Genomic DNA, 23,767 nt, shown 5'->3' on the forward strand with positions numbered 1-23,767 from the left:
TCTTCTTGCTCTCTCCACTTGGAATGAGAATGCGATAGAAACCACACCACCACCACCACAGGGACTCCATTCATTTATGGGGTGGTTTTTCTCCCAAATGAGTTGCAATGGGAATGCAAGATATTCCACTCTGCCACAAGGAGTTCATTCATTTTGAGGTAGTTTACTACCATGCATCACATTTTTATTAAAATAAAGTCTAGTTAAAAAGCTTGGGTGAGTACATGTGTCTTTAGAGAATTTAAAAATTGTCAGAGGCAGGGAGGTTCTTATTTCAGCCAGGAGTGCATTCCAGAGTCTTGGGGAGGAAAAGAGACGGCCCGTCCCTGTGTAGCCACCATACAAGCTGGCAGCAACTGCAAATTAACCTTTCTGGATGATCTCAATTGGCAATGGGGCTCATAGCGAAGAAGATATTTTCTTAAATACCCAGGGCACAAGTTGTTTAGGCCTTTATAGGTTATCACCAGCACCTTGTATTTTGCCCAGAAACTCATTAGTAGCCAGTGTCGTTATTTTAATATAGGAGTAATGGGGTCTCTTCGAGATGACCCAGAGACCAACCTGGCTGTCACATTCTGTACCAATTGCAGTTTCCAGACTACATACAAAGGCAGCCCCACATAGAGCACATTGCAGTTGTCAAGTATATGTACTACTGGAATGCGCTCTACTAGCACATGTACTACTGTTCTGAAGTAGTTTCTCTCAGTAAATGGATGCAGCTGCCATTTCAGCCAAAGTTGATAGAAAACACCTCTGGCCACTGCCTCAACCTGAGCCCATTGTTCCCAATAAGGCATGTGCGTGTTTGCGTGCTCACATGTTTTTTGATTTCCACTCAGTTAATTTTAGATCCCGCTAAGGTTGAATCAGGAAGGCCCCACTCTGGATGCACATGTGCACACACTGCCTTGATACTGCCTCCCAGAACAAAACTCATTCTGCACACAGATGAAAAAAATTAGAGAGAATACTGCCTGAGACTTGTGGATATGTCATGTGCCAGAGTACAGGTAAGAGTTTGATAAAAGCATAGCTGAGAGTGCAACAGTTTGCTTGCTTATGCAGCTGGAGGTTAATGTCAACTATCCTTTTAATAGTTCCCATCTCCAAAGTTCCTCCTTGCGAGTTCAATGGGAGTATAATATCTATATGTATTTTCTGAGAAGCTGATGAAAAGAGACAGAAAGGTATGTGTTTCCCAGAATAATAATAATGGCTAATATAATGAAGCACACATAGAGAGCTCCAATAATCAAATGTGCCAATGAAAAGTCATGATATGAACAGAACATGGATTGATTGATTGATTGATTGATTGATTAAGTGCCATCAAATCGGTGTCGACTCCTAGTGACCACATAGATAGATTCTCTCCAAGATGATCTGTCTTCAGCTTGACCTTTAAGCTCTCTCAGTGGTGCATTCATTGCTGTTGTAATCGAGTCTATCCACCTTGCTGCTGGTCGTCCTCTTCTTCTCTTTCCTTCTACTTTCCCCAGCATTATGGATTTCTCAAGGGAACTGGATCTTCGCATAATGTGTCCGAAGTATGATAGTTTGAGCCTGGTCATTTGTGCCTTGAGTGAAAATTCTGGATTGATTTGTTCTATGATCCATTTTTCCTGGCTATCCATGGTATCCTCAAAAGTCTTCTCTAGCACTAAAGTTCAAAAGCGTCAATGCTTTTTCTATCTTGCTTCTCCAAAGTCCAGCTTTTGCATCCATATTGTGTCATGGAGAAAACCATTGTCTAAATGATTCTAATCTTTGTAGGTGTAGACATATCTCGGCATCTAAATATCCTTTCCAAGGCCTTCATTGCAACCCTACCAAGTGCTAGTCTGTGGAATATTTCTTGACTGCTGGATCCTTTACTGTTGACAGTCAATCCTAAAAGGCAGAAGCTATCCACCATTTCAATGTCTTCATTGTAAATTCTGAGTCTGCATTGTAAATTCTGAAGAACATGGATACAGAATCACTTTTTTATTTTTTTAATGTGCTTTCTTTAACAGGTTGTGGCTGTGAATGCTGCAGTTGCAACACAACTCTTCAAGAATGTCTGGGATATTTGAATATATAAAGAAGAGAGGATAAGAAATGCACCTGAATCAAGGATGGCAGTAATTATAACTTCTGGTGATCACACCTCCCCTGCTGTGCACTGGATTTTTCTATAAATGTGTTATCTCTAAGCAATTACATATTGTTGTTTGTTTACAGACTGATCTTTTGCAGAGTGAAATATCTCTGTTGCCATATAATGAACATCCTCACTGGCTTCTAGTGGTAAGAACCTTTAAGTCTCAATAACCAATTTGACTCAGTTTTCTTCCTATCATATTGTACTGTAAATCATATATATATGATTTATATATGATATGATATATATACACACAGACTTCTGCTGTGCAGTTATAAACTTTGAAGTACACAATTTGCCAATGTATATTGACAAATAATTCCTATGAGTGGCTCATCCAATCAGATCTTTTAAATGTAGTGCACACATAGCTTGTTTAATGTTATATATATTTGAAAAATAAAACCTTCATGGGAAAAAGTAATCTTACTGCTTTGTCAGAACATTAACGTTGGAATGAAGATGCTGAAATTAATGATCATTTGGCGAATGAAGAAAATTCTTAAAGAAAAATAACAAGAAGGAGGTGAGTGAAAAATGTCAATGCATCACTGTTTAAAACTTGTGACAATAACTAAAACCATTACACTTTATGAGGAAAGCCTGGCAAAGACAAGCCAAATATCGTTGCTATATACTACTTATGATTACAGAAATCTGCAAACACATGCAGGACAGACTGATGAATTGTGGACAACCACTTTTTAAAAACACTATTGGCAGGCAAATAGCTACAACTGTGTTCCATTACTCCCCCCAAAAGTTAGTCAGAAGCAAGGCAAGATCTGAAGAATAATGATATGTACATTAAAATTGCCATGTCCAACCAGATAACAAGGAAATTACACCATGATGCACTTCAGAGAAAAAAATAGCGTGCCGTTACTAAAATAATCAGGTAATGTGAATAATTTAAAAGGCAATCAAGAGTGGTTTTGTTCTATGTGTGCCAACTATGGATATAGAACCATTAAAAATGTACAGTGGTACAGCTTTTGTCATTGATGCAATGCAATTCACAATATACAATGCCAGTCTTAAGGATGTGGTTGTGGTGTGGCAAAATGCTCCCTCTCTAGCCTACAGTAGAACCTGAACGCGAGGTAGGTGAGACAAATTCTTGACTAGCCCAGGTTGCAATTTAAACTGCACAAAGTAATCATTAAAATTGCTTTGAAGCAAATGAGAACACACACTTTCTTCCTACAGAAGACATACAGAAGTACAGCATACTATGCAGAAGAATAGAAGATGACTTCAGAACAATGCAGTGGCGAGATTGGTTAAATGAGGAGGGTCTTAGACTGAGGCACATACTGACAAAGCCTCAAACATGTAGTTTCTGAAAAGTCACCATACCAAAAAACCCCAAACAAACCAACCCTAAATGGTTGTCACTGGGCTGGTTCCAACGATACAGCCTCTGGCACATGGAATTAGGAAGGGACATCTTGTCAGGATGTCCTCTGCAGATATCTCAGTTTCCTCTTGGGAAACTTTATCATGTAGGGGAGGGGCTGATAATCTGAATGGCACCTCTACATGTTATCCAGATATTTGATAATAAGTACATCTAGAGGAGCCATTTGGATGAACAGCCCACCCCCCCATGCCATAAAATGACACACTAAGAGTGTGCCCATCAGGCGCTCTCTTAGCTTCTTCCTTGCTAATCACGTGCGCCAGGGGATGTTTAATCAGAACCAGCTCACAAAGACTTAATCTTAAGTTACGTACTTTTAATCAGTCATCTCATTTTAACATAATTATGTAGCAAGCTACACCTCGCACAATACACCTTACTGGTATTTGTTCAGCATCTACCATAATGAGGAAAGTTTAAAGATTCGCTGCATTTATAATACTGTATATATAGGATGGGGCTGTAGCTCAGTGGTAGAGCATCTGCTTTGCAGGCAGAAGGTCTCACGCTCAATCCCTGGCATCTGCAGATAGGACTGATAAAGGCTCTGGCTTGAAACCTTGGAGAGCGACTGCCAGTCATTGTAGATGATACTGAGCAAGATGGACCAAGGGTCTCGCTCATTATGCAGCTTACTATGTTCCTATGTGATATCACAGGAGACCTACCCAGAACTCATGCTATGGGATAAATGACATATTCAATATAAATATTGCTAAGGAAACCCTGATGGCCTTTTGCAGGATTAAGATGGTTTTTCAGTAGCGGGCATGAATTATTCGCTTTTCTAGGCAGGGTTCACTTTGGTTTGCATTTTGATGGGTGGCTTTATGTGATCACTGTCTGCTGTAACATTTTTCCTTTAGGGGCTAGGGCCATAGCTCTGTGACAGAGAATCTGCTTTGCAGAAGGTCCCATGTTAATTCCCTAGTATCGCCAAGTAGGGCTGGGAAAGACTCTCAGAGTTCGGGGCCAAAGTCCAGGGCCTCCACACCCTTTGGGGCCCCCCAAATCCTCTTTAGTCTGTCCTGGGTGGCGTGGTTGCCATGCCACTCTGCACTGGGCATCCGATTGTGATTGTGACCTGTGCTGGGTGCTTTAGAGGCAGAGGGGAGGTGGCGTGAAGAAAGAAATATGTGGGATGGGAATATGTTCAGTTGTGTGTTGAAATGTTTCTGCTCATGCATATTTGCATAAATATTCCTGTTTTATATTTTTACATTCTTGTGAGTTCAGTTGCTGTTTGTGCCCTCAAGAAGCCATGTGTTAAAATGTTGCCTGTGTCATGGGGTGTTTGTGTATGCAGGGGGATGATGCTTTGCTTGCAGCAAGGGTGGGGGAGCCACCAAAGGCGTTGAGGTCCAGAATCCAAAATTACCTAGGTGCACCTAGGTAAAGAATCCCTGCATGGAACCAGAGGTGGCCCTAGGGTGTTTGGCACCTAGGCAAAGTTAAACTTTGATGCCTCCCCAGCCAAGTTTGGAGCCCCGGCTTTAACCTGAGCTGCACAGGCTGCTCATTTGCTAGCTCAAATGATCAGCCCACACAGAAGGCCAGCAAATGACTAGCCTGTGCTGGTTTGAGGGTACAGTGGGAGAGAGAAAAGAGTTGAAGAGTTAGGAGTCCGCCCAACACCCACCCTTCCTCAGGGCCAACCAACCTCTCTGTTGCAGCTTTTAACAGCTGGTGCTGTAATTATTATTATTATTATTTATTTATTTACACAGTCAGACAGGTGTTATTGACTGGTTTGTTTTATCCAGACATCGAGTCCTTCCCAAGGACCTGGGATGGTTGAATTTTATTGTCAATGTTGTTGCTGTTGTTATAGATACCGTCGCAGAATATAGGCTGTTCCCAGTAATGTTGCTTTTTATAATTGGCTGATGGTGATTTCTGTGGCCCCTATGGTGTTGAGGTGCTCTTCAAGTTGTTTTGGAATTACACCTAGTGTGCCAGTTACCACTGGGATTATTTTGGTCTTCTTCTGCCACAGCCTTTCGATTTCAATTTGTAGATCTTTGTATTTGGTGATGATTTTCTATTTCTTTTTCTTCTATTCTGCTATCCCCTGGTATTGCTATGTAGATTATTTTAACTTGTTTTTTCTTTCTTCTCGACTACAGTTATATCTGGTGTATTGTGTGGCAGATGTTTGTCTGTTTGGATGATGATGATGATGATGATGATGATGATGATGATGATGATGATGATGATTAATAATTCAATTTCTATACCGCGCTTCCAAAAATGGCTCAGGGCGGTTTACACAGAGAAATAATACATAAATAAGATGGATCACTGTCCCCAAAGGGCTCACAATCTAAAAAGAAACATAAGACAGACACCAGCAACAGTCACTGGAGGTACTGTGCTGGGGGTGGATAGGGCCAGTTACTCTCCCCCTGCTAAATAAAGAGAATCACCACGTTAAAAGGTGCCTCTTTGCCAAGTTAGTAATGAGCTTCCCTCTGTGACCAACCAGGCTCAAACTCAACCAAGCCAACTGTCACTTGCACCACTTACTTTTAGATCATCTTGGCACTTGAGAAAGCAGGATGGTTCCCGCCTGAGCAGCCACAGCAGTAACATAGTGGAGGGAGGCAGGGAGTGGGTGGGAACAGAGAACGCTGAGCAGGGGGGAGGAGGAAAGCAAGCTGGAGACCAGCCAGGAGGGAAAGCAAGCCAGAGACCAGCCTGGTCGACCCTGCCCATTTGACTTCCACCTTGGGAGATATGGTGCTGGAAGTGGTTCAGCAAAGCATCTCCTTTCTCTTAGCCAGCCAGGCAGGCAGCACTGTAGGTAGGTAGGCAGCGGCACTGCAGAAATGTGACTTGCTGGTTGGTATACTTTGAGGCAGGGGGATGCCTCTACCCACCAAAATTTAATTAATTTATTCGGGTGGCTGGGTGGCAGCACCCCGCCCCCAAGAACTAGTGCCCTACGTGATTGCCTCGGTCTGCCTGGTGGGATCCTTGAGTAACACAGAGATATCTATGCAAGCCTAGCAACAGCACCCCCTCAAAACAATTCATTCATTAATTTTTATATTCTAGATAACTAAAGAATCTCTTTATGTTGAGGTTCAAGGAGGTTGGTCTATGTTTGCAGGGGAAATAAATTTGTTTGCTTTGTGATGAAAATGAACTCCTATATTGTACCACTAGGGTGATAGCATCAGTTTTGTACTGAGTATCAGGTCAGTTTTGGTCATCTGAGTGAGTGTAATCATTTCTGGATAGTTATGCCACAATATACAACCTTGGATATAGCAACTGTATAAAGTACATGTTTTATGTGTAAATACATCAACAACAAAACACTCATACTACAATCTATGGTCAAAACTGCTACATATACTTTGATTTTAATGGGGTTTCCCCTGTCTGCTAATATGCATTCATTCCAAATTGTAGCTCTGCTTGCTTACTTGTGTGTTTCTTCAGAGTAATAGACCTAGAAAATGTATTCAGTTGGTTATTCCTAAGATGTTTCTTATTTAGATGCCCTTTGTTCTCTAAAATATGGGAAGAAACTTTTGATATCATGGCAGCTGAGTCTCAAATGCAAAAGAGCACAGCTCTGCCTTACAGCCTACATGCATACTTTTCGTATTTATACAGTTCCTCATATAAGCAGAAAAAAGGAATTAAGCACGTTTTGATAGAACAGTTTTACAGGCCTAATTAATGAAATGTTTCTTCTCATGTGGCATTTAACCATATGCATATGACCTTGATTATTATTTTTTCCAGATTAACTGTTTTCTACACATCTTTTAAAAAGTGATTGCACAGTTCACAGAAATCTGAAGGCGAATAGTGCTAGTTTTTATTATTTAGAACCAAAGAATTGTATACTTAAAAAAGAAGCAGAAAAAACACAGATACAGTACTTGGTTTTGTAAGGGTTATGGTTAGTTGTTTAAAATGCACTATAAAAATTCAACATGCCATGCAACCGTTAACATGGTAGCTATCTAAATGGAAACTGAATATAGCATGTGTAAAGTACTACACAGAGCTCTGGAAAAATGTGAGCATGTACATGTGCATATACCTTTATGGCTATATTTGTTTTAAAAAAAGAGTTTGAAATTTAGTAAAATTCATTTATATCATTAGTATGTTATGTTACTCAAATATATATGCAGCAGCCATTGTGATTATTGTTAGAACACATATATCTCCATCCTCTTTATTCATGCTATCTGTTGCAAAGGATGTGGGACTCTGCTATAATTATTTGGGTCAAGATCTAGAATCCAAATCTTCAAATAATCAGTTGTCTGGTGAAGGTAAGGAATTCTGACAGGTAAGGGTTTCTGATGTGCCACCTGTCAAAAAACCACCCCCTCCATAGCAGCTCACATTTCCAGTTTGCACACTGGATAGCCTAGTCATCATCAGCATGTAACTAGTGAGGAAACGATCAGGTTGAGTTTTTCTATCGCCTGGCCGCCCCAAAATGCTATCCTGGGGCAGGGATTCATGACAAGTTGGGATTTTTGATAGCCTGGCTGGCGAACAAAAATCCAACCACTTGGCAATCCTGTGGGGTGCGGTTTTATGTGCCACACTTGCTTCCCCGCGCGAGTATTCCCCCGCCTCAGGTGAACCGCCCCAGCAGGGTAGCGGGGCCTCTTGCGCCGCTCCCTCAGCCAGGTTGGCTTGTGCCGGTGCGCGCCGCAGTAGTCCGCTCTCTGCCCGTTTGGTCTGGTCGCCTCTGCGGGTGACATGCATTGCCCAGGCAGGCAGAGCAATCACAACCATACGTGCTCAAGGAGCTGCTGCCGCTGCCGCCGCCGCCGGTGCTGCTCTCCCGCTTCCTGTCTAGTCACCCGGGGCTTGGAGACCTTGCTTGTGGGCAGCCCTGTTTTCACCCAGGCGTTGGTTTATTACGGGTTGCCGCGAGGCGCCTGTTCTGTCTGAAACAGCCTTTCCCGCTCGCTTTTATGCCATGTTTGTGTATGGGGCGGGGGGAGGGCAATTAGTCTGGGCGGGAGCGGGTTTCCAGCCCTCTCCGAAACAGCGAGTAAAGGCAGCCAGCAGGCAGATGGGGGGCGCTAGGCACGCCTGTCATGGGCTGTGTGTGCAGAATGACTAAACGTTTATTGAATAGATATGGGCGGCTTTTGGCGTCTCCTCCGCAAGCACAGTTCACATCTCTCCCCGCCGCCGCTGCCCCTCCACCTCCCGCAGCGTGCAGCGCTCCCCCCGCCCCCCCCCGTTCCCGCTTCTTCCTCTTCCCTGCAGGGAATTAAATATTTCGTTGCTTAACTGAAGGATCCGAGTGTTTCTGCTGCCTAATTCCCCTTCCCCGTGTGCACTCCCCGGCAAGGCGAGCACTTGAGCCCCGCACCCCGCATCCGTTCAATGAAGCAGCACAGATCCACGGCGGCTCCAAGTGGGTTTTTGCAGGACGAGAAGGAGGCGGAGGAGGAGGTGGCGGCGGCGGCGGAGGAAAGGAGCTGGTAGCAGGCAGCAGCAGCAGCAGAAGGAGGCATATTTGCAAGGAAGCCTTTGAGGTCTCATTCGGCTTCTGGGGATTGAAATGTCACTCAAAGCATCCCCAAATCAGCTTGCTGCTCCTCTCTGCTTTCTTCGGAGGCATTGATTCCAGCCCCGAACGTTGCATTTCTGCAGCTTACTACCCAGGAAGGTAAGGAGGCAGCGAGTGCAAAATGCACCGCGGCGGCAGCAGCAGCAGCAGCAGCATGGTCACTGACAGCCTAGATCCCTGCTCAGGGTAACTTCCCCTCTTTGCCCTCCCCCCACCCTTCTCAGCCTTCCCTCTCACGGTGGTGCATTTAGGCATAATCGCCATCCCGCCTTACCCATCCTTACTAGCCACTTAATCTCCTTAGGTAGGAGAAGAATGCTTCTTATTTGTTAAGGACCTGGCCTTTTTGAATCGGCCCCTTTGCATGGCGTAAAGGTTGTGCAGGCTCGACTTAAACTCCCCCCCCCCCGCCGAAAAGAAGCTTGAAGATCGTAGGACTGATAACGTCATTCAGCGATCCCCAGCCTTTTCCTCTACCTCCAAGACCACTTCTCCCCCCACCCCAGAAGAGAAGGCAGCCATCTAACTCCTTTCAAGAAACTCGTCATCATTTAACATCCCCCCCCCCCGCTTCCCCAAAATGCTATAGGCTGAGCCCTTTTCAGCCACCCATTGCAAACCCGGACACCCCCTCACGTCGCTTCTCTCACCATTTGCTATTCCCAAGGAGCATAAAGTCTAGCTGCTGTGCCCCCCACCCCCACCCTCATATACACGCCTTGAATTCTTATTTTAACCTTCCCCCCCCCCCGCCCCCAATTCCTAATCCGATTTTGAACATTTCTCCCTTTTAACTAGGTTGCAAAACTGCTGTATCTTGCAACTCCTGAAACTTCCTCGGTTGCTGTAGTTCATGTTATATTACTCAAAAAGACAACAAAATATACACTTAAACCTCTTGTGGATTACTTTTTTTAAAAAAATGCATTTCCTTCTTTCCCTTTAATTTTTTCCCCTTTCCCCCTTTTTTTTTTGGCAAGGAAATTTGCTCCATCTCCAGCAGCAACCACTGCTCCTTTTGATGTTGTGGTACGCCGTGCGCATGCGCTCCACATTAGAATTACTGCACTGGCTAGAATAAGTTGGATCTCTTCTTCTCTTCCACTGAAACCCTAAATCATATCAAAAGCTAAAGGGATGCTGAGAGTCCGGAAAAAAGGTTGCTTTGGGATTTGGTCGTTGCCCTTAATAATAACGGTGGTGTGTGCACAGAGGTAAGTGATCAAAGCATCTTTTTTAAAAATCCCCTTCACTTTGAATTGTACTGTATGCTTCTGTTAAACTGGGAGGTGCAGAATGCATCTTGAGAGGGAGAAAGAGACGGAGGCAATCGCTCTGTATTTATGTTTTCCCCCCTTTCTTTAGTGCTAATGACCCCAGCAATATGTCACTGGTAAAAGAGACGGTGGATAGACTGCTGAAGGGCTACGACATTCGGCTGAGGCCAGATTTTGGAGGTAATTCGATTGCTTTTGTGGAAGAGCCTGCTCCACGCTCAGGCTGCCCCTTCTCGGGGTTATGCGCGGGCGCGCGTGTCTGTGTGTGTCTGTTCAAACGTGTTGTGGGTGCTACTTCTCTGCATGTGTGTTGCCATTTTCTGAAGCTTGACCCAAAGTTAAAAGAATGCCTCCCCAATTTTCTTTTACCTAGGAAGGGTCGTAATGCGATCACTGAAATCTCCCTTTGTATAGCATCGTAAGAGTGAGTGGTAGCGTGGATATGTGTCGATCACTTACGAACCCGGCGTAATTAAACTCTTGGTTAATTGGCTTTATTGAGATGCAAATCTCTTCTAAGTTTATCCAACGCTGGTTTCATCCAGCCTTATGTGCCTGTGGTCACACAGTGAATATTGTTGAGTACAAGACGTACTGCTAACGGAGACGAAAATGTCATTTTAACCCCCTGTGAGCTCTGCATTTGGAAACAGATCTCCGTGTCTTGGTGTTTAAAACCCGCTGGATCCCCTTGGATCCTCTTTGCACGCACAAGTTAGAAGCCTTTAAGACAGACAGACGCCCGTCTGTTATTTCTCCGGCGAGCATGCCATCTCGAGAGCCCGGCAAAGTCGTCTGGAATCCCCAAGCCAGCTCCCCTCTGCTCGGATTGTGCAGGTGGTGGCATGGCTCGGCTCGCAGGAGTGAGGCTGTGCAGCAGGCTTTTACACTCAAACTGGCTTCAGCAAGGCTGCTGGGGTGTATCTCGGGCTGGCCAGTGAAAGACACTTTCCCCTGCTATAAACACGTGTGTGTGAGTTTGGTTATGTAAAGCACCTCCCGGCTGCTGATGGCGATCCTTGAAGCCATACAGGGCAATCTCATGCCTGAAGCAAGACCCGCTTTTTGGTCGGTCTTGCAGCCCACCTCTAGTCTGGATGAGCCTTGCTTGAATGAGTTAAATTGTGAGAAATCACAGTGTAGACCATCTTGTTGCGTTGCAGGTCCGCCTGTGGCTGTTGGCATGAACATAGATATTGCCAGCATAGACATGGTGTCAGAAGTCAATATGGTGAGTATCTTCTCTCACGCTCCTTCCCCACCCCCTTCTTACTAGGGTCTGTGGAATAAATAAGGACATGTTGGGGACTGTGAATGCCGTTTCTTCTGATTAGTTCTCTTTATTTCGTGTTTGACACAAATGTGCATCTTTGCTCTCCAGGTAATTAGGCCATCCCTTGCCACAAAATCTGTTACTTGTATTTTCTCTACATATATGTTATGTTAAGAAAAAACCATGTGAAATGATGTTTTAAGCATTGGTGTAAGGGCTGTTTGAATCTTCTGAATAATGCGAATCAAGCCTTTAAGAAAATAATTACATTTTTTAAAAATCCACAGAAATGTCCCTGATTTGAATCGGGTTTAAGAGGCCTCTATACATAAATTCTTTCCCCCCAAATTAATACTTGGACTGTAATGCCTGAAGGATTTTAAACGTTATGACTTCCTGTGTGTTCAAAGCTAGTACAATTTATTGACAGTCTTACTATTTAGCAGATACTGCTTCAGAAATACAGTTAAGTGCTACTGAGAGACTTGGGGGAACAATGCTGGCCTTCTTTTGCTTCATGCAGGAGCGCCCCCTGCTGACATCTGTTTGCATAGGCAGCTCAGGCAATTTTAAAAATTTATTTCTATCCTTTTCTTGTCTATTGTTTGTGAAAATTTGATTATTCTAGTGAATGTTGGAGTGTCTGAGGATCAAAATCAGTGCTGTATACCTAAACAGACAAGTTAAGTTTACTAACTTGGTTAGATGCAATTTTAAAAATTGCATGGATGATTTGTTTAAGTATCTTGGCAGCTCTAAAGTGTAAGAGCATACTACCGGATGCAAATCTAGGCCTTAAGAGGGAGGAGAAATTGGGGTGTACCTATTTCAGAATGAGACGTAGTTTTGATTGCACAGTACACTCACACTCCATGTTATATCTCTTGAATTTTCCAGTTTTTAAAATAATAGTTAGAAAAGTCATTTTAATTTGCTTAAAGGTTTGTTATAGAGTGCCCTTTTGTACCCAAGACATTTTTTTAAAAAAATTAATAATTTTTTCAGTTTAATCATTTGCAAGGTGTATCAGAGTAGTTTTTCTGGAGTTGCCTAAACAAAGTTTTTGAAAGATGTTAGTTCCATGTATATCCATTACACAAGACACTAATGGAGTGAGGAAAGTAAGAAAAACACTGGGTGTTCATAAAGGTTCTGAAAAAATCCTTCATATGATTAATAACCAAACTTTATTTTCCTTTTGCAAATAGTTATTAACCTCAGCTTCCATTGTGGTTGTTAAAGGATCACATACCTGGTCTTGATGCATGTATTATATAATTGGTAGTATCTTAAGCACTGTAAAATATGGAAGTTGGTATACTGATAAGATGGTCTCCAGAATCACATCAAAAAGAAATTATATTGTTATGCAATTGTATGAGTTAGATTCATTACTAAGAGTTACAGTTCTAATATAAAATGTACAATTTATTATTTAAATGTTCCACTATATTTACATTTGTGATGATTGCTCAGATGTTTGACTCAGTTATTCATTGGTGTGATATGAATTAACACTTTCAGTAATAGCTGCCCAGTATTGTGAAGAGTCAGGAAGCTGTTTGTTGTTTGTTTTCCTTTAGTGGTTATTGGCATGTGCTCATGATATTGACAGAATGTTCCACTGTATAAAATATCAATGCTCTTTCTCCAGTGCATTTTAAAATACTTGTATTCAAGTAAAATACTTGTCAACTTTTTAATTTTCATGGTGCTTTTCATGTCTGAGCCTCCTTTAAATGGCTACGTTCCTAGTGACTTTACTTTCTTTCTTCCCTAAAGTCATCCTAGAACATAAGATGCCTTTAAGGAAGAAAGGCTAATAATGTCAAATGAGAAAGAAATACAAAAGCATCCTTGCTGCTTACAGTAAGGATTGAGTGTAGACCACTGCTATTTAAGTATTTTCTTGCATGCTTGTTTGAGAAGATCTGTCAGTATGGTCAGAAAATGCAATTATGTTTTTGAAATTCTGCTCAATGCAAAATATCTGAGGCATAGATATCATATTATCTTCTGGACATAACAGCATTTGTTTTGAGGGTTGAGAACAAAACTTACTTATCACTATAGTGACCTGAAAAGTTAGTTTAACATGAAAAACTTTGGGACCATTCTGTTCTTTTTTGCTGGTAGTGTTTTAGTAGGAAGATATGCAGTCTGTTCAATGGTCAAGTTTCCTTCTAGTTTGAAAACAGAAACTTTAGTGTTACCATTGTCTGGTTGGTTGCAGATTGCATCAGTGTCCAGAAGAAGAGTGGGAAAATGTCTGTAGTCTAACACGATGATATTTTTTTAGAATTATTTTTCTTTGGATAAAATGTATCTGGCCTTGCAAGGCCTGCTTGAATCAGATGGATACCAAGTGACCAAAAATCACTAGGGATTTTTTTTATTTCATGAGGCACTTGATGTCTGTCTGTACTGTGGACAAAAGAAAGAGTCTTCATTCACCTGAAATTCTTTGAAGGGGACATTCTTAATTGGAATAAAAATCAGGCTATGACTCATTGGGGATTTTGACATTGGTCATACAAAATATTATTTGTGTGTGTGTAAATTTATTATTCTGTCACTTATTTGCCTTGCAACACAATTTATGCATGTTTACTCAGAGGTAGGCCCCACTAAGCTAGTGGTTAATATTGTAATGGCAAATATTGGTGCCAGTATGGTAAATATTAGTGTCAGGGTAATTAGTACCATGATTAAATATGGTAGAGATTATTTCTGCAGAATAGAGAAGTGATTTGAAAGAAGGATGCAGGGGTGACACTATGACATACTCCTGCCCCACCCTGTGGGGGTTCTGTTCTGTCTATTCTGTACACCATACTGATACATCTGAAGTAGAGAATGGAAATCTACATATAAAGAGTCAAGATATGATAGACCTGTAAGAGCACACTGACACTTTAGGTAAATAGGACTGCTAACAAAATATTAGCATATCAAACAGTTGTGATACTGTGTTAACAATTGTAATATGAAATGCCTTATCTCAAGGAAGTGTTTCTGCACTGCATTAATCACATTTCCCCCATGCTTAAAATACAATATTTTATTACTGGGAAAAGTAATTTTCCTCAGGATAGAGCACCCGTTGTGATACTTTGAATTAAGGTTTTGTGACTTTCATAGGCAGCTGTGACACAACATCTTCTCTCACCATGCTTGTGTGTGTGTGTGTGTAAATAATTTTATTATTTCAGAAACTGAGTGCCACTTCTATATTATGGAGGTGCAGGGTACAGAAATATTCGTGAAAAGAAGTGCTGAAAACTAGCAGAGATATTCCTCGTCATTCAAGAATGCCTCCTCACCACCTCTTCATAAAACTCTTTTCCCCTTTCCCTTCTCGTCACCTTTGTTCTAAAAGTTAGTTACTTGGAAGCTGTGTGCTCCACCTCTCTGCTGCACATCCCCATTCTAAAAATAAAAAAGGATTGAGGGAAGCTGTCCCCTGCAGCAAAACTAATTCTGTATTCATTATACATACCGGGATGGTATTTCATGCCATTCGTGTTATAAGAAAATAATGTAGTGTTTTCCATATTGCCTTGAATGGCCTCCAAATTCCTAAAAGAGATTACAGGGGGATCTTGGTTCTGTGATTTGCTACAATTATGTCAATTTCCCTCACATTTGCTTTTCTATTACTTCCCAGTTTAATTGTATGTAGCATGCTCATATGTGCTGTTCAAGCCTTTCTTGTTTGCATGCACATTTTTAGTTTCATCTCTAATCCTTGTTTTCCCTAAAGTTTGGATCTTCTTACTAGCATGTTCAGTGCAAGATACACTTTATTTCCTTTTCTACAAATAGTGTGGCAACATGGATCTAGACAGAGCAGGCTATGCAGTGATCAAATGACAAACTATATCTTCTTTCAGACAATAACAATAAATAGCTTCAGAATCTTGGTCAGAGATAAACAAAAATATGAAATTTAAATCCAGCTACCATGTGTTTATATCTTTGTGTTTATGCATATAACTAAAGTCATTGAGATGTGGATTTTAATATTTTATATAAATAAGGAATGCTGTAAATAGATTCTTATATTTGTTCATTATGGTTATCCATCTTTTATATAACAGACTAAATGTGCAGTGTGCATGATTGCTTTTGCCATATCAACCTTTGAGGTAGAGAATTACAGTTCTAATTGTACAAATGAAGAATGGAGGCTGAGTGTAATCTTGTTCATCAGGCCCTCTCAGTTATGAGGCCTATGCTCTTGATGATGTGACTGCTGTCAACAGTGAATTCCATGAATTGATGGTTCTATGCAGTTACAAGATGTGTGAATCTCCTTTCTCTATGCACCCATTGGCTCATAAGGAAAGTACTCACACCTATGTCAAACATCTAGTACCTCTACGATAGGTTATTTGTTAATTAGCAGACCTACATGGAAAGGAGACTTCGATATGTACTTACAGCCCTGTGGAACCCTGATTATGAGAAAATTAATTTTGGTAGCAGCTACTGTACACTACTAAAGAGATGTTTGAATTGGGACTAAGTAAAGTGGGATTTGAACCCAACAATTACAGATCTAAGTCTGTCATCCTGTTCCCTGAACCATACTAGTTCTCTTAAGATTCAGAATATTACTAAAGTATTTTGTAACAAAATTGTTCTAGCTCTATGGACAACTTGTTCAGCATGGAAAGCTACTCTAGATATAAATGAAATTGAGATAGAGGGTGTCAAGCAACCATTAAACAGAATAATGTTTATCAAAAAGGGCAAGTACCATATCTTGTTAACCCCTAGTACAATCTGGTTAGCGAGATTACGATGTATAATTCAAAACTCAGTGGAGGACTTCAGTAGGATTCTGAAATAGGGAGGACTGGATTTGCAATTCCAGTGGCACTGACTGTGATGGGTACTGGTTGGTCCCTTGATATGTGAGTCTTACTGAGCATTTGCAGAACCTTGTAGGCACGAGCAAGATTGATGGCATTATTGGCTGCTACATAGAGAGGCCTTTGCAAAGGCGGCAGCCTTCATTACTTGAATTAGGCCTTTGTCACTCCAAGGAGTCATATGATGGGAGGAAAAGGATGGAGAGGACCTCAACCACATCATGCAGGTTGTAGCCTTTGGAAAGGCCATGACAGCCCAGTGTATGTACAAGACAGTCGAAGCAGAGCTGTTTCACGTATATATAACTGTATAAACTAACAGCCACTTAGGATTACAATGTATAATTTCCCAGAACAGACTCCTGGGTAGGGGTGTTAACAAATTTCACTTACAGTTAAATTAGAAGCAAATTTTGATCCCCTCACCCAACCAAAACAAATTTAGGAGCTTTGCCCCAAGAGTTTTGCTTTTTTTCCCTTCTAGGTTTTGCTTTTTGTTTCCAAAACCATCATAACTTGATATTTTAGAGCATGTGGGAATCCACATCTGAAGAAAAGCTGAAGAAAAGGGGTGTCTTGCATCAAGAGCAAAAAATGCCACAACCAAGTTACAACCATTGAGAAAGCTCACTAAGACCTGACTAAAAAGCAAGAGCAAGGTGGGGGGTGGGTGGGGATATTTTTAAGTGACTCTATTGCCTCAGTGGTATTCAAGAGTTTCCAGATGTTTTAAAAACAGTGCTTATTTTTTTTACTAGCTTTGTTTGTCTTAACAAGACTTACATTAATAAGATTTACCCTGGACATATTGTCAGCTTGTTTAGTAGTCTAATTTTAAATGATGAATTCTAAGCATATGCTAGACTCTTACATTTGAAACATTTTGAAAAATAACTGGAGCAAAGCCTTTTATATTGCGGTGTTCCCCAGTTTTTTTCAGTTGTTTCTCAGTAGTTTCATGACGTAAGAATTATATTGCTTGTGTTGCTTCCCAGTTTTGATTGCACATTTGTTGCTTGTTTACAAAATACTCAATAAAGTGAACTAAAAATAAGAAATGGCATGACTGTAGACAAATACTCTGAAACTTATCTTTCAACCCTTATGGAGCTTACCTTTAAGAATATGTGCATGTGTCAGAGGATAGCTTGAACCAGGCTCTGGTATGCTGTAAGCATAGTTGTTTCTTGCCATATAGAAGCATCTCATTTCAAAACTCAATGACTTGGAAAAGCTTTCCCAGATGAACTGAAGGTTGCTTTGTGGTTACGCAGGAGTGGTGAAAATGTATTCTGTGTATGCTCAGAGGCACTCTTGTGTTATTACACCTGCTAACTGAACAAAGGGGCACCTTTTAAAAGTAGTGGCACTCATATTTAGTATGGGGAGCGTGGCTGTCCCTCTTTATTCAGCTCAGCATGGTATGCCTTCTAGTAGCTGTTGCTGGCATCTTCCTTGTATTTCTTTTAAGAATGTGAGCCCTTTGGAAATAGGAAACCAGTTTCTCATTTGTTTTTGTCATGTAAATTGCTTTCTGAACTTGATTGAAAAGCAGTATGCTACTACTACTACTACTACTACTACTACTACTACTACTAAAGGCAAAATGTGCCGTCGAGTCGGTGTCGACACCTGGTGCCCACACAGCCCTATGGTTGTCTTTGGTAGAATACAGGAGGGGTTTACCATTGCCTCCTCCTGCGCAGTGTGAGATGATGCTTTTCAGCATCTTCCTATATCACTGCTGCCTGATATAAGTACCAGCGAGTATTCGAACCAGCAACCTCATGCTTGCTAGGCAAATCATTTCCCACTGCACCATTAGGGGGCTTACTACTACTACTACTACTACTTCTATTAGTACTTTATTTTCTTTGTAGGTTGAAGGCTTAGCCCTGGCATTCAAAACAAATTGGGAGGCTAGATTTTAATGACTGACACCCCCCCCCCCCACGTCTAAGCTGTGTTTTGAAGTAGTACCGCTATGCAGCTACTTTTAAAATAATTTTGCCTTTTGATTGTCATAACAAGCTGTGTAAATCAGTGATGTATTTTGTCACACGCACATGTGTGTGTGTGTGTATGTATGTGTGTGTGTGTGTGTATATATATATATATATATATATATATATATATATATATATATATATATAACATACAGTTGTAGTGGGATTTGTGTGGTGATAGACACTGTCAGTGTGTCTCTTTTAAAAAACATGTCATCTTCCCAAGCTGGTGCTCAATATTTCTGTTGGGAACAAACCTAGGAAATTATTGGAGTACAGGATTTGCTTGTTTGCATTTCTCTAGGGCTTAGGAATTGTGCAAAGGCCTTACCTTTTTTCTGCTATTTGATTTTTCTAAGCAAATAGTTATGGAAACAATCCAAATAATTTTGGTTTCTTTAAAAATGATACTGGGAATGAACTGGGGAATGGCGCTGAATATTAGATGGTGGGGGGCTTTGGAAATAAGCTTCCCCAGTTTTAAAACAAAACAGTGACCATTATGAGGCAGAGAAGTCTTCCCTCCTGAAGCTCAGCTCAGTTTGTCATTAGGCAGCACCCAATGTCCCCAGCCTTCCATGCCAGTAGTTACTCTCTTTCCCACGTATATTTTGCAGGGGAATGGGGAAGAATTTGGCACTAGGGAAAGGCTGTTCACCACAACACAGAAGAAGTTTCTGAACATGTTCAGGAGCCTCCATCACTGACAGGAACCCTGGGGTCCATAGTTTTACTTCCTTCTGCCTGAATGGATTGAGCCAGGGCACATTAAAAAAAATCCCACACAAGTCAGTGTTCTCAGCAACAGTGGGCATTCTCAAACATTATGAATATTGGAACGTGAAGATGGCCCATTGGTCATCCTCAGCCTTACCTGACACTAGTTTCCCTTCTCACTAGAGATGTGCACAGAACTGTTCGGAGGCCTTTTATGGGCCTCCGAACTGGTTTGTACGACCAGTGGTTCCGCCAGTTCAAAGGCGGGGGGGGGTTTGACTTTAAGGGTGGAGGAGGGTGCACTTAGACCCTCCCCTGCTGCTTCCCCCCAGCAGCACTCCATTGCAAACCAGTCCAGTGGGGCAGCAGTCATGCATGTACACCAGGTACTTCCGCTTGCTTCTGGTCCGAGGAGCAGACAGGGCGGCAGGGAGGTATGCTGCCACCCTGCCGGACCGGTTTGAAATGGAGCGCCAGTGGGGGGAAAGCAGAGGGAAGGGTAAGTGTGCCCTCCTCCACCCTTAAAGTCAGCCCCCCCCACCTTCGAACTTCCCCCGCCCGGTTCTGTGCACATCCCTACTCACCTCCACAAAGTAAGTTTGGGAAAGTGGGGGGACTGATGACAGAAGTCTAGGGGTGGCGGAGGCCTGGTGGGGAGCACCTTTGGACCCAGTCTTTCTCCTAGCTATTGCTTGAATTTTTATGATGTCACAGAAAATTTATTTATTTATTTGAAATATTTATACATCACCCCTACAGTACAATACTGCTCAGGGTGGATCACAACAATAAAATAGATACTATGTAAAATAAATCTAATAAGATTAATCAAATTAAGTCAACATGTTAAAAGCTGACAGATTTGGGGAGGGGAGATCCCCCTAATGCACCTCGCACCCACACAGTGTATTATTGGAGCTCTGGGGAGTGGGGCGATATGTGGCAGCTCATCCCAGCACCCCAACCCTCAGAGCTGCTGGCAGCAGCCAGTGCTCTTTTGGGCAGGCAATTCGCCTGCCCAGGGACAGCAGAACAATTGTCTGTGGGGAGGTAAGCGCTTTCATGTTTCCTCTGTGGAAACTGGGTAGTCCTTTCTCACTGCTCGTGAGAAAGGGCTCTTTCTTTTTTTTAAAGCAATTTTTCTGCTCATGTCTTTCAACAGGTTGCTGGCAAGGCTGCTATATGAGAGTTTATTCTTACAATGTAGGACATTTAAGAGATGTAAATATGGCATGGAGGACAAGTTTATTTGGGAGGAATGAACCTAGCCACTTGATCAGGAACTTTAAGGAACTATGTCTAATGAGGAAAACTAACATACTGCTTTCTAAACTAATGTATAGACACTACAATGACTGTAAGGTACTACAGTAAGCTAGAAAGTACAAGACATTGTCAGAATCAGCCTTTACATAATAGAAAGAAGATGGGGGAAGGATAGGAAGATCAATAGTGGAGATCGAATTTACTGACAAGTTTAAAACACTTATTGGGTGGAAAAGGAGTAATGTATCTTAAGAAATATTTGAAGCTGAGAGTATGTGGGAATTATAGCTTTTGTTGGCACTTGAGTGAGTAAAGTAGAGAGCATGGCTTCAGCAGTGCTTTGGTCATCAAGAAATGGATCTTTTCTATTCAGAAGAAGCTTCTAAGAGTCTGATATTTGCTTCACCAGAACCCTTCTATTTCAAGAATCAAAGTTTGTGCTGCTAGGTACTTTGACAAAATTGTCAATTTCCAAGAGACAAAACTAGAAAACAAGCTGAAAAGCTTGTTTGAAAGCCAGATATCAACCATGGGGCTTGAGATACCTTGCAAACTCTGGCCCGTATTCTTTACTGCATATTAAATGTTTTATAGGACCTTGAAAGTATGAATTACTTCCTTGAGACATAGGTCCATTCCAGTCTATTTTGTAAAATAGACATCTTAGCTTATTTTAATTTGCATTATTTTATTTGTAGTATTTTATTTGACGTATTTGTAGACCACATTATCTGCCACCTAAGCAGCACTTGGAGCAGTATACAATATAATAAAAACCACAACGATAAAACAAATTTTAAAATCATTTCTAGAAAATCATTATACACTCAAGGGACACAAAAAGCTTTGCCCTAAAAACAAACAAATAACTGTACAGCCAGCTTCAGCCGGCACGGAATGGCTTTTTGAAAACTCAGGGTTTAACCAGTTCTCAAAACTCAACAAAGATGTGGCTAATTGTACTTTCAATAAAAGCATAGTCAAAAGCATGGGTGCTACCACAAGAAAAGGCAGGGTTCCATGCCCCTGTAGTCAAATGTTCTGTAAAAGCTGTGACACTTTTGGCTAAAAAGCTTGGCAGACTGAAAAGAGGAACCAGACGTGTTTCTTCATTCTATTACTACAAATATTTATATACTGCTTTTCATCAAAAGTGCTTAAAGTGGTTTACATAGAAAACTAAATAAATAAGATGATTCCCTGTCCTAAACGGACTAAAAGATATTCTATACGCATTCAAAAATGCAAAGGTATTGAAGACACTGCACACTTTCCATGATATCCAAAAGTGTAGGGAGGCAAAGCAGAAAATATGACAGAACAGCCCTGCTGGATCAGGCCCAAGACCCATCCAGTCCAACATCCTGTTTCACACAGTGCACCACCAGATGCCTCTGAGAAGCCCATGGGCAAGAGGTGTGTGAATGCCTTCTCTCTTGCTGTCTCTCCCCTGCAACTGGTATTTAGAGGCATCTAACCTCTGAGGCTGGAGGTGGCCTATAGCCACCAGACTAGTAGCCATTGATAGACCTGTTCTCCATGAAATAAATAAAGAGACAAGTTTTCCTCATTCCTGCTTTAAAGGTAATCAATCATGGGTACTTTGAATTGGGTTTTAAGATTTAAGGCTTTCTTAAAAAGAAAGAAATCTAATAATGCATGCTTCAGTTATAAACCTCTGGCCAAGGCATGAAAGAGCTTGAGTCATGATAATGCACAGTTTGTTTGAAAAGGCCAATTGCCCAATAGCCTGAAAACATCTTTATGGCTCACGAATCCTGTTCAGGTATTATCAAAATATGGAGGCTGTACTTTGGTGCAGCTTCCAAGGGAATCAATAAATCCTGCTCCCAGCCAACATGCTTGTTAGTCCTGCCCGAGCATAGCATTTTTCCTAGAAGCTCAAATAAAATCAAACTTCATTATGGTCTTTGACCAGCATTTCTGAGAAGATCAGTGCTGTACTTGGGGAGAAATTCTCTCATGATGTGGAATGTTGGTGCCCCATATGTTGGTGCCTGAATGGGGCTATGGTAAAACTCCATTTTGTGTTGTGTATATACAAACTACTATCTCAGTTAACAGACAAAGCAGCTCTAAAGGAGCCTATTTTTTTGTATGCGAAGTTATGGAGGAGCTTTAGTCTTGGATATAGTACTGTAGTGCTGTGTACTTTTGATACATAAATTCATTTTTTTTAATGCTCCACCAAGGTCTCTGGTCAAATTTGTTTTGCACATTTTTGAAATGTTTCCGGCTGTACACTTTTACTACACCTTTGCAAAACCCTGGCCTGGGCCACACAGAGGCCAATCGTGCAGGCACGCGTCCTCCAAAATGGCCACTGCGCCGAGGGGAGAAGGTTGAAAACCAGGCAAAAAGCAGCTGAAGACAGCCATAAGGAGAGCCGGCAGGGGGATGGGGAACCTCCGCAGACACCCCGCCGCCTCCAGGAATTCTTCTGAGGGGGATAAAGTTTTTTATATATATATATTAAAAAGTTATATACATTGAGCCAGTTCGATGTCAAACCAGTTTGGTTCAATGGTTTAGTGTCAAACCGAACCACCCCCTGTTCAGTCCGACCCTGGACTGAACACCCCACAAATGTTCAGGGGGGTTGCAGACTATATATATATATATATATGGTCTGCAACCCCCCTGAACATTTGTGGGGTGTTCAGTCCAGGGTTGGACTGAACAGGGGGTGGTTCGGTTTGACACTAAACCATTGAACCAAACTGGTTTGACATCGAACTGGCTCAGTGTCGAGCTGGTTTGCACATCCCTAAAATTTATCCCAAAGTGACAAGATCAAAATATAACAGTAAATTAAGACAGCCAGCAATACAAACCATAAAATACAGACAGAGCATCAAGAGAACATAATCAGGAGAATTGTCCTGTTTGCTAAGCAGGTTCTGCCATGATAAGTTTTTGGAAATGTGACTTCAAGTGAGCACTCTGTGCTGTAAGATATTCCCCTTAGGGGATGGTGCCCTAGAACATTTGCTTTGCATGCAGAAGGTCCCAGTTTCAATTCCTAGCATCTCCAGGTAGGACTGGGAATAACTCCTGCCTGAAACCTTGGAGAAGTTGCCACCAGTCAGCAAAGACAGTACTAGATGGACTAGTGGTCTGAGTGGGATAAGGCATCTTCCCATGTTCCTAAACCAGCACCCCATAAGGCACATGGGCTTGAAAAACAGACAGGTA

The 23,767-nt window shown here is 41.7% G+C and overlaps 1 protein-coding gene across 5 annotated transcripts in view; it reads left to right on the plus strand.

The window, feature by feature from the left end:
- The first annotated feature begins 8,826 nt into the window (after positions 1 to 8,826).
- GABRB2 (gamma-aminobutyric acid type A receptor subunit beta2) overlaps positions 8,827 to 23,767 on the plus strand; it is a 227,312-nt gene continuing 212,371 nt past the window's right edge. For 2 of the 5 annotated variants that reach the window (XM_053296058.1, XM_053296059.1), the window contains exons 1-4: positions 8,827 to 9,234; positions 10,116 to 10,349; positions 10,501 to 10,592; positions 11,576 to 11,643. In XM_053296058.1, coding sequence (XP_053152033.1) covers positions 10,273 to 10,349; positions 10,501 to 10,592; positions 11,576 to 11,643 — 237 coding nt within the window. In that variant the 5' untranslated portion in view covers positions 8,827 to 9,234; positions 10,116 to 10,272. Of the gene's footprint in view, positions 9,235 to 10,115; positions 10,350 to 10,500; positions 10,593 to 11,555; positions 11,644 to 23,767 lie in introns of those variants that run through there. The other 3 variants (XM_053296061.1, XM_053296062.1, XM_053296063.1) reach the window with 3 other exon arrangements.

Source organism: Hemicordylus capensis, chromosome 2 (genome assembly GCF_027244095.1).
Source record: "Hemicordylus capensis ecotype Gifberg chromosome 2, rHemCap1.1.pri, whole genome shotgun sequence".
Lineage (NCBI taxonomy): Eukaryota > Metazoa > Chordata > Lepidosauria > Squamata > Cordylidae > Hemicordylus > Hemicordylus capensis.